The sequence below is a fragment of the Eurosta solidaginis genome, chromosome 1, assembly GCF_040869045.1.
Source record: "Eurosta solidaginis isolate ZX-2024a chromosome 1, ASM4086904v1, whole genome shotgun sequence".
Lineage (NCBI taxonomy): Eukaryota > Metazoa > Arthropoda > Insecta > Diptera > Tephritidae > Eurosta > Eurosta solidaginis.
This window is the reverse complement of record NC_090319.1, coordinates 264,645,061-264,657,455: the sequence shown is the minus strand read 5'-3', so window position 1 is coordinate 264,657,455 and position 12,395 is coordinate 264,645,061. Positions and strand designations below refer to the sequence as shown.

The window sequence follows — 12,395 nt, the reverse complement described above, 5'->3', positions numbered from 1 at the left end:
CATATAAATATTTTAATTAGTCTTCAGTACATTTAAAAATTAAATTATTAAATAAAAAATAAATTATATGAAATTATATAAATATTTTTTTTTAATTTTTAGTCCAATTAAAACAATAAAATAAAATTTTAATCTTAGCGCTGTGGATTAAAAATTAATCAGAAATATTTTTTTTAATTTAAAGAGAAACACATTTGAGTACAGGGAGGACTATCTCTTTCTCAAAGTAAAAAACATAAATTTTTGCCATACAAAATAATGCAATATTTATTGCGAACGCTGTGATTCACAATTTAAACGATTATTGAGAAATAACGTTTGATATTTGAGAGGTGTCAAAACCGCACTTTGTGGTGATGTTCTATATAAAAACCAATATAGTGTTTCATACCCAAAAAGTACTGAAAAAATATTATAGAAATTGAATTCAAATTACAATAATAATAATAAAAATAAAAAAATGTGTGTGTTGCTTGAACTCAGAACGTTTGGGGTGAAAGGCGATTCACGCTACCACTTGCTGTGCGTTACTCATAAATTGAGCAACAGTGTTGACTTCAAAATTAGTTTTGATATCACTATGAAAAATTTTAACACTGTACAATTACACAAATCGTCTTCACATTGCACTATTTTTGTGTTTAGTACACCAAACTTAGTTTTGATATTTCTCCAAAAAAATTTTAACACTGCACTAAGTTTATGTGTGTGTAGTTTTGCAATTGAAAGTGATTAAAGTTATCTGGGTCCCAGACCATAATGATATCCCAGGCAACTGTCAAGCGAATCTCTTAACCCACATCGGTACAACCGAACCGGATGAAGATTGCTGTAGGGATTTTGGGATTACGCTGGCCACGTTTAATCTGTTCCTGAATAGATGGGCCTCGAGTCAGCTCAGCAAGTGTTGGGCGGATACCACGTCTTGCAGTGTAGTAAGATCCTTCTGCCATAAGTGGATGGCAGGAGGTCTGCCCAAATGATTGGGTTCACTAAGGCTCATCTATTAATGGTCATTGGTGTTTTGACTGAAATTCATGCGGTATATCTCAATATACCGGAGGAAACCCCATTTTGCCGCAGCTATAAATATTCTTTAGGCCACAATCAAATTACTTGGTTTTTATTTGCATGAGACTATCTTCTCTTCTTCCTATATTTAAAGAGCAATTTAATATACTTTGTGTTGGGTATGTAAAATTACACACAAATAGTGATGCAACTATAAACAGCTGATCGGCTTTAAAAAAATATTTACTGTTTTGTTGTTATTTCTTTATTTACACTCGCCACATTTATTGTTTTTGTTTTCAAATTTTGCAAGTTTTTTGACAACAGCTGTCAATGTTGATTAAGTCACACAAGTGCTTCGAGTTGTCATTCAAGCATACATTTGCCATGCAACCGACTGTAAACACACTAGTAAATACCACAACAGCAACAAAAATGAACGTAATAGTGTGCTATAATTTTATTAATAAATTTGACAGCAAACAGCAAAAATTTGCCACAAGTGGACTATGCTCGTAGTGCCTCTACAACTAAATCTGTCCCACATGTGTCACACATACATTTCTATGTGCATGTGTGTTTGTTTCGTGTATCTCCAGCGTCTGCGCTTGCATTGTGTCGTTGTTTTTTTATTGTAAGTGTATGGTGGGGTTTTTAGCTTTCTGAGATTTATTACGTTTTCGTGCAGCAATGACCCTCCTTTTTAGCGCTGTTACTGTCACATACTTGTTGATTTCAATAAATTATTACCATTTATGCAGGTTTTTGGCGCTATTCTTACATACATTCGTACATACACATGGAAAGATTCGTTTCAATTTTTTATATTTTTATATTGCTAGCAACAATTGTATTCTGTTTAAAACTTTTGGCTCACCCGCCTGCTGCTCTACCGCCTGCCTACTCTTTACCCAGACTCACTTACACCAGTCATTCGTCGTATATTACATATTCATTACTCTCTTTCAATTGTGTACCGTAATTTATTTCGTGAGTGGAAGCATTGACACTATAAAACAATTTAAAACAATTTAGCCATTAATTTTAACACAAATGCTTTTAAGGTCAGCAACATGCTGCTTGACATTGAAGTGTAGATGCGATGTGCTGAAACAGCACGAAATGCAAACATAATGTTGTTTTGAATGGTGTGTAACGTTGTGTCCAGCAATGTTGCTTACTTTTTGTCTACAACAGTTGAGTAATGCTATGTAAGGTTTTTCCAATTCTTTAGGCTGAATCTGCAAAAATAATTATTTCTATACGCCTAGGTATATTTTTACGGCAATGCAACAAAAAAAAATAATCATACAAAGAAACCTTCAACCGCATATACATACATAATTTCAGTTTATTGATTTTTCCTGGATAAGCTCAAAGAATAAGAAGATGGTATTTCCTTGCAACATGTTGCGGAACAATACAATAGACAAAGACTGCTTGTATTTCACTAAAACTTTACCCTTTTTTTTGCTTTATTTTGCATTCACCTAACTTATAAATAGCTTTTACAAAATTTCATTTTCCCATCACAGTCATATACGTATCCCTATATATACACGCCAAGCACTAGCATTTGTGTCATCAAGTAAAGACATTCCATGCACCAACGCCATCGCATCTCATTATTTATACGCATTTATTGATGCAACCACGGCATGCAGCATATGAAATGATCACCACCCCGCTTTCATTGCCTTTCTTTTGGTTGTCGATTGAGTGCCTGTGTTTGTTTGAATTTGTTCATTTAAGCATATAAATATAATTCTTTTTCAGCGCTAATCTCCTAGCTTTTGAATATTATACTTTATGACTATAATATGTACAAATGAGACAAAAAGTAGAGCAATATGCTCCAGTCTTTTTCACTCTATTTCGGTCGTCATACAAGCTAAACTCCAAAAACTTGCTGTACTAAGAATAGCTCTCACTGTTTTGACGCTCTTTATAATATGTTACGTATTTAAGGATTCTTGATTATTCCTTGCCTTCTGCTATCGTTCGAATCACTGAATTGTCGAATCAAATAGCTGAAATGTTTTGTTTGCCTAGTGCTCTTTATTAACAGCACTACTATGGTAGTAGAACTTAACAAATTAATTTATTCGCGTGCTTCACTTATAATGTGTTAAACTGATTCTTTCCCAGACTTTGCTAGTTACATATTTCCTTTATCTATTGTGTGTATCTTAAATCTTTTGTTTTTACATTTAAGTAATTTCAATAATTTTAAGTAATAATATTAACATTTTCTAAGATTTTTTTTTTTTTAATTTTTCTCTTTACAGACATCCACTTTTCCCGCTTTTGGCGCTAATATTTGAAAAATGTGAGCTAGCCACATGTACGCCCCGAGAACCTGGCGTTCAAGGTGGTGATGTCTGTTCGTCAGAATCATTCAATGAAGACATAGCAATGTTCAGCAAACAGGTAAGAGCGAAATTTATTTATTACAAGAATTTAAAATTCAAGTGTTGTAAAGAAAAGAATGTGATTTTTTATTAGGGGTTGCAGATTAGAATAATATGAAAACGTGAAATGAGTTTGGTTTATGTTTTCAAAAATATTTTTACACAAGTGGAATTAAAAAACGATACCACGTGTCAAAGGTATGCCAGTTTCAAAGCGCTTATTGAATTCAATTTTTAATAAGAAATGAAAATTTTCAATAAAAAAATAATTTCCTCTTTTAACTATTTTTTATAAAAAACAAATCATTTCTTAAAGACAGCTGACAGTTTTGCGTTAATGAAACAAGTGGCTCGGTGTGAAAGGCATGCATTTCTTATTTCATTAAAATTCCTAATGGTTTCATAAAGCTTCTGTGTGAAATAAGTTTTAACTTTTGTTTTCACACAATGTTTCACAGTCTTACATCATTCGAGAGTAAGAGAAAGAGTCAATATATGCTCTGTTAAACTAACAGCTCCTTTTTCTAAATTAGAAACTTTACAACGTCATTCAAAAATAAAATCGTTTTTCATAATACAAACAAGAAGCGCAGTAGAAAAGTCTCAGTGGAAACATAAATCAAAACTTTCTGATCACTTCACGATTTCAAAGAACGCTAATCGACTTGGTCGTTGTTCTTTGCCTTAATTTATGTATTTCACAATTTTCTACAAATTACCGAGTAGTTTGGTATCAAAAAAATTAAACTTGACTCAACGTGCTTTCTAAGAAAGTTATATAGCTTCTTTATTCTAGATTGGGTTGTAGTAGGGACAAACTTATTACGAAATCCATTGTCATAGTACTATAAACTTACTTGCATCTGGTAAATTTTTATTATATAGTTGCTTACAACTTTTCATAAAGAGCATAACATAATTTTTGAGTTAATCTTTTATATAAACTTCCTTTTGGTTTCAATTTACTTAATGGTCTGAATATTAATCTGGGGTTCTTAATTCTTCTTTCCATAAGATACTTTTACTCCACAACATGTGTTTGCAGATATGCTTCCTTAGCGAGCACAATATATATCATACATGACCTGCAGGAAAAAATCATGTAATCTACAAACAACCCTGCATATTGAAAATTTTTTAAAAAATACATTTTGATCATGTTTATTTAATCGATTTTTCGTCATACATTGTCACCTTTGTTTCGGGTATAAACCGGTTGCGTCGTTGTGCAATCTTCAGTTAGAAAAGTTGTTAGCTATTGATTGTGTGCAATGCACCGAACATAGTGGTTACTTTTTTTTGATATTTTTTTTTTATTTATTATTAAGAATTCACGAGCTTAACACCGGCTTATAATAATTGAATATTCAATTTTTATGCTTTTCTAAGAGAAACTGAAAAGAAAGAAAGAAACATTTACTGGCATATTGCGATGGTACCGTTTCAAAAACGGTAATCATCATCAGGCAATTTCGTAATGTTATCGAAGGTTTCACCGAGATTCGAACCGCGAATCACACGGTGAAACTGCAGTTGCCTTAACCACTAGGCTATCCTGTTGGTATTTGTTTTCATGCTTATTTCAGTTTTTCTCATTTCTACACTAACAACACAATTGAGACATTCTGGCTCTATTAATTTGCGTATTGTGTAGATTCGTTTTTGTGAAGTTTCTTTTTCGTTGAGAATGAGAAACTTTGTAAACTCGTGTTCAGTTTTACATATTTATGTTTGTTTGTTTAATGGTGTGTTCAATTTATACTTATTATTAAGAATTCATGAGCTTAACGCCGGCTTATAATAATTGAATATTCAATTGTTATGTTTTTCTAAGGAAACTGAAAAGAAAGAAAGAAACATTTACTGGCATATTGTGATGGTACCATTTCGAAAACCGCCAACGTAATCATCATCAGGCAATTTCGTAATGTTATCAAAGTTTTCACCGAGATTCGAACCGTGAATCACACGGTGGAACTGCAGTTACCTTAACCACTAGGCTAGAACACACCATTAAACAAACAAACATAAATATGTAAAACTGAGCACGAGTTAACAAAGCTTCTCATTCTCAACGAAAAAGAGACTTCACAAAAACAAATCTACACAACACGCAAATTAATAGAGCCAGAATGTCTCAATTGTATTGTTAGTGTAGAAATGAGAAAAACTGAAATAAGCATGGAAACATATACCAGCAGGATAGCCTAGTGGTTAAGGCAACTGCAGTTTCATCGTATGATTCGCGGTTCGAATCTCGGTGAAACCTTTGGTAACATTACGAAATTGCCTGATGATGATTACGTTGGCGGTTTTGGAAATCGTACCATCGCAATATGCCAGTACATGTTTCTTTCTTTCTTTTCAGTTTCTCTTAGAAAAACATATAATTGAATATTCAATTATTATAAGCCGGTGTTAAGCTCATGAATTCTTAATAATAAGTATAAATTGAACACACCATTAAACAAACAAATATAGATAGTTTTTTTTTTAACATTTGACTAAGGACTGCAATCGTCATACTAACTGGGCAAATTTATGTCGTTGAAGGAAAAAAGTTGCTTCAAGAGCAATAACTACATTTCCTACAGGGTATGTGTCGGCGTGCATATATTCTTCTTATGATTCCCACTCAAGTGGTGTTTAATAGAATTTCATTTGTACCAACGAAAAATGCTCGATTTTGTTGGTGTTGCAAAGCAATGTGCTGTTTTCTGCCAGCAAAATTCTTTCCCATTGTACATATATGTGTGGCTCATTTGCAGCTAATACTTAAGGATAAATCTTATAATTCTTATATGCTAGTAATTATGTACTTTTTTCGAGTAGCACATCTCATTCAAATGATGGATTATCTCTGTTATACTTCGCCACCGACTAACTGACTGACCGAGAAGTGACGGGGTTGTAGTACTAGAACGAAGCAAATTCACTACCATGGTAATTGGAGATTATTTTTCCAAAGCCAACACATGTGGCACACACGCCGTTCTTGAAAGGGCTCACTAAAAACTGTTAAACGATCAAATTACACGGGGGAAAATAGCTGAGAGAAGGAAGAAGAAAAAAACACGAAAATTATTTGAAGACTAAATCAAGCTGAGCTGTAATGCTTGGCCTTATGATTTCGATCAACAGGCAGTGATTACCACCACTCAGTCAAAAATGCATCAACATTTTTATACAAATACAAGTAAAAACTTACCAAATGCTGTTTTGAAGTAGGGATATTTAATTAAATTTTCGTATTTTTTTTGTTTGGTATTTTTGTTCGTCCCCTAGTGTTTGTCATAAGATTTAGTCTGTTTTTAGGTTGTGCATATCCGTGCTATTGAAAATAATTTTAAGATGTGCATAATAATAATATTATTTCGGCGGAAAAGGCAGAGGTTCAGTCCAAAACAGATGTGACAAATATGTGGGACAAGTAAGCGGTACATAGTGAAGGAATGTGAATGGTGTGGGATGCTTGAACTAAAATGCATAAAGTTAAAGACACCGTAATTTGTGTATTGAAGTGCCCACTCAGTCAAGTAGTCTGCTTGTCAGCTTGCTAATTGGGCCCACATGAGCTAAGTATCACAAAAAAGTTAAATAAAGGACAGAGAAAGAAGTGTCAGTTCACGTGAAGATGGATACTAAATGCACAGCTATGGAGTTTCCACAAAAGGTCACATATAGCAAATATTTTAGGAACGTTAGACGCTTACTTAGAAAAAAACAATAACTAAAACATGCCTACGCTCACACATTTACCACTGATAAGCGATTAAACGAGCAGCAACATCCACTAAAATATTATTCGAGGAACTGTCCGTCTGAGCTTTTATGCGAGAAAGCTCAAAAAAGCTTCGACACGCGTGTAATGGTTTGCTCATCTCCGATCTAAAATATTAGCCGTGTTTTTTTCACACGCATATATGTTTACGTTTGCTGGTAAAAAAACGCTTATCCTCGCTTAGATAATGCTTAGAAGATCCATCTAGCGGCAGTGGTTAAGTAACTAGCTACAGTACAGGGTGCACCGAAAAGCCGAGACACAACCCCCTGATGGCCGTAGTTTATAACATATAGCTGAATCAGTTGCGATGAAATGTGGACACCCACCATTTTAAGAGGTGATACATAGAATTAGTGTAGAGGTGAAACATAGACACATATTTCAGTGGAATCTGAGTATGATGCGTATTGAAATTTAGTAATACTAATTTTATGCGCGGCAAATTCAGAAGAGTAGATAAAGTTTGACGCTTAGCAGTTCATATAAAGTTGAAGCGTAAACGTCTATCGATGTAAAAAAACACAGCTATTGTTAGAGTTATGGCTCAAGTTAAGCGAACAACTTTATTATGCCCCATGTACTAGTGCAGCTCTATATAAGTAACACCCACGGCGCAAAAGAAAACACCGGAAAGGAAATGAGTGGCATCAAAAGTTGTTGCTTCCCTTTTTTATTTTAAAACTTAAATAATCCCCCTTCCCCAGTAATATTTCGCGAATTTCATGCAGTGTTGCCACTCCAAAAAAGAAAAACTAAAAAATAATAAAAAAAGAAGACCACACTTCTACAAACAACATCCCCCTTATAACACTTATGAATTTCCTCCTAAAGTCAGCAGCAATTGCGTCAACATTCAGCTATCTCTTCAGCATCACTTGCGTGCTATTGCAACTTCATAAAGAGGTACTTGCTGCATGTCACTGCTACTCGGGTTTTTTAAATAATTTACCATGTCTAATCAAAAAATTGTATATTCCACATTATGCATGTGCATAATGTAAACTACCCACTAAACAATTGTTTAGACTTTTTCCTGACGTTTTTTGTTAAATGTAAAGAGTTTTTCGAAATTTGAATGAATTTTTTTCAAATCATGCTCGTAACGGAATGGAATCGAAACGCTCTTCTCATATGTTTCTCAAGTTGTACTCTAGTTTATAATAAACGTTTGCAAATAGTTTTAGTTTCAAATGATGGACTTACAGCGTACAAAAATTACGTTCAAAACTTTGTATGGAAGAAATTGCTCAACTCAGCTAAAAACAGAAAAAAAGTACCAAAAATCATAAAAATTTTTTGAAGGTTTAAAATGCACACTTTATAATACATACTAAAATTCATACTGCATACTCAGAAAAATTTTAAAAATCTAGGCGAAAATTTCAAAAGAAGATTCGGGAAGATTCGTGCTTTGCATTAATTTAATTCATTTTGACTTTATTACATATTTGTACTTGTTTTTATGAGAAAATAACGAAAATTATTAACAGTCTTTATTCCAACACTCTTACCCTCACTGCATGTAGAGGTTCACACCAAAACGCAATATTTTTATAAAAAATAATATACAAATATCTGGTTTTGGTGTGGACTTCCTCACAAGTACTAAGGTTGTCCAAATTGTGGTCATTGCTTTACATTCGTCTATAAATTTTAACTGTGTTTTTGGCGGTTACCTTAATATTAATTCTTTTTCATCGCGACTATGTAGTTAGGCTTCCTTTTCGCGCACTTGCCTCACAAATTGCAGCAACTATTTTTATGATACTACAACTTAAAGTGTGCAATTGTAGGCAGGAAAAAAGATAAAGCAAAAAAAAGCAACAGCAGGATTGCAAACAACATCCAGTTGTTGGTGCGAGATCGCATTAAAAACACCATCAACGCAGGCACCTCATCACATTATGATTACTATCTGTCTGTCTGTCTACCCTTTCGATGCGTGCTTAGCTTGATTTTATTGCATGCCTCAAATGATACTCATGCATCACAAATGTAAGTATATTTGTGCTAACTATGAGTCATTTTGTGCTGCTGCGACAAAAATTCAAAAAATTGTCTGATTTTGCAGCCTCTAAATAAAGCTCGTTTTTTCTTGATTTTTTGTAATATTTTTGATTTTTTTTTAAAGATGTTAACCAAAAATTGTTTCAGCCGCAAAAGTATAAAAAAAATTGAATATGCCAAATATGACATGTCAGTGCATTGAAATAATAATCATAAAAATGATGTTTTTATTTATGGCTCATTTGTTTGCTTTATGGTTAAATTTATTTTATTTTGGTGCTAGATTGACTGAGTTAAGAATGTTGCTGTGTGAAAAAAGCTATTTCTGAATTTTGTGCTGCCTTGTATCATTTGAGCTGAACCTGTTTTTGATTTGAAAGTTTGAAATGACATTGAAGTTAGCACAACGTCTAAACCAGTCTATGCCAAAACCAAATTTGACCAGGAATGACTGAAAATCGTTTCAATATAAGTACATCAATAATCCACGCACAGATATTATTGATACTGTGAGAAATAATAAAATTAGTGCAGTACTACCCTGATGAAGCTAATGGGCTTAGCGAAGCGTCGGGTCATAGTAGTGAACAGTGAAAGCAACTCATTGGCCAGAAGTTAGCCCAATTTTCAACGCACTGCTAGAAAAATCCAATGTGAGTAAGGAAGTTCTGTTGAACGAGCCTAAAAATATTCCACACAATTTGGGTTAAAATCATATATTATATATGTACCTAGTTGAGTATAAAAGGAATAGCAACAAAAAAGAAAATACCTAGAGGCCAATTACAAAGCATGCACCGGGTCATTCATATGACTGAGTGAATGGAGGCACCAAGATGAAACATGAATGTTAAAGATATCGATCTCAAAACTCAGGTTCCGAAAAGCTAGCTGTTAAACAAGAGAAATTCAGAAACATGACCTAATAACCATCGCCGCGTGCCTATGTCGTTATTTTTTTCTAATTTCAATAACAAAATAATGTAGAAAGCAATATGAGCTAGTTAAATACAAATGGATGTAGATGATTTACATGGTTCCAAAAGTCCAAAAACTTGAATAATTTAGTTTATGGGACATTTTTTTTAAATTAAGTTATCATTTTTTTTTTTTCAAATTATGTTTTACTTTTGAATTTATGATTGAGTATGCTAAATTAAATATATTTTTTTCTGATTAAAATATTTATGAAGGTAAAAATTAAAAAATTTTTTTTCGGTTGTCAAACAGATTTGTTGCTCTTTTTTACTGTATTTTTATATTAAAAAAATCATATCCTATCCATTCCACCTTGCTTTTGTACACCCACACGGCTTGCACTGTTACCTAATTAATTTATCTTGTACTCATTATTAATGACATGTTACTGACAAAATTAAGCATACATATTAATTATTTTAACAAACATTGCTTTATGAATCATATATATCTTACCTACGTAAAATTGAAAACCCAACATGCTTACCTCATCAACATTTTGACATACACACAAATATACAAATGTAATGTATTAAAAGTTTATAAAAAGAAACTTCTTAAAAAGTTTCAAAAACCACAGCAACAATAACAACAAAAATTATGTGATCACAATTTATTGCAAATCAGAAACAAACATTGACAACACAGAATTGAACAAAGTCTAGAATCTGAGAAATTCATGTTTTCATGCTGATGACTACGAGTCACATATTGAATAAAAAAATAACTAACAGAAGGAAGACGAAGACAAGGAAGTATTCATATGGTAGACAGATATTTGTCAGAGCATATAGACAAGCAGACATTCAACGGACAATATATACGTTGATGCAAGACATTTATATATACCCAGTAAACATGTCTTCTTGATATCTACCTAGGATGCATTTTATATAAAATATTATTCTCGATACGCAACCTTATCTGTCAACAATATCTCCATAGTGGATTTATCTAGCGGTGCTCTTCAAAGTTGAAACTATGACTTAGTAAGAGTATTATGATTGTAGTGTTAGCGGTTTAGTCGTTAATTAACGAGCTATGGAATTAATATTTTATTACATGAGTTTTGTAGCACGATTAGCAACACGATATTCAAAACCATAATAGTCGACTCTTTTGCATCTTGGCACTTTCTATCACGAATAGCTCTAACGTAAAGCTAGACGATAAACGACAACTGAAGGTTCAGAGTACCATATGCATATGATATTTCCAACGCAGGTATAGTTAAGGCCGCGGCACAATGACATTTTTCATATATGTACATATGTTTAACATAAGCTTATGCATTCCAATAAGTTCGCCACAATCAACCAATATGTTGTGTTTGTAAATATGAAGGAACTTCAGACTTGGCAATTTAAGTTTATTTCGCCTTGCCCGTTCACACAAAAAATTTCGCGAAGCACTGTTGTAAACATTCTCCCTATACAACAAAAATACTTGCTAACATATTTTGTGTCGTATTCATTTCTTATATTGCAGGTTTTACTTGCGAAAAATGTTATAAAATTTACCAACGAGTGGGAAAAATAATTTCACTTGCAAAGTGTGCCAACACCCTTAGCCAAAGCAAATGTCAAATTCTTCTTCTTATGCTTTGCATGTAACAAAATTTGGGAGTTGGCTACTTTTCAATATCAGATGGCGCCAGTGTCGCTCATTCTACCGTTCTCCCTAAAAATACGTGCAATCTACCCATAATGCATAAGCTTGTGTTAAACTCATCTATATGAAAACCTGCTTATGTGTCGGTGCTTTTAGACATCTCGTTCGCCAATGCGGATGTAAGGATTGACTTAACGCTGAAGAATAATTTTTTCATGCTCATTGGGTATCTACATACATACATATGCATGTAAAATGTTCCCAAATGAAAAGCAGCAGTTAGTAGGTACCATCATCAACAACATCATTGAGGCAGCAACGCATGTGAACACCAGCAATAACAACAATAATAATAATAACCAAACTAACAACCATGCCATTTACCCGCACTTCATTAATCATTATGCCAAATGCCAAAAATCCAAATTTCAAAAAAAAAGAACATTACAAAAACAATACAAAAATTGAAAAGGCGATGTTCACTTATGAATACTTAGCATTTTAAGGCAGTTGAGAAGATTGAGGCAGTTGACGATTGTGCGCTGGGGCCATTGTTAACCCAGTAAAGAATAATGAGATATTTCCTAGAATTA

At 33.2% G+C, this 12,395-nt stretch overlaps 1 protein-coding gene across 2 annotated transcripts in view; it reads left to right on the top strand.

Moving 5' to 3' along the window:
- hth (homothorax) overlaps nt 1-12,395 on the top strand; it is a 712,335-nt gene that overhangs the window by 82,485 nt on the left and 617,455 nt on the right. For both annotated transcript variants that reach the window (XM_067760647.1, XM_067760646.1), the window contains exon 3: nt 3,300-3,441. In XM_067760647.1, coding sequence (XP_067616748.1) covers nt 3,300-3,441 — 142 coding nt within the window. The remainder of the gene's footprint in view (nt 1-3,299; nt 3,442-12,395) is intronic.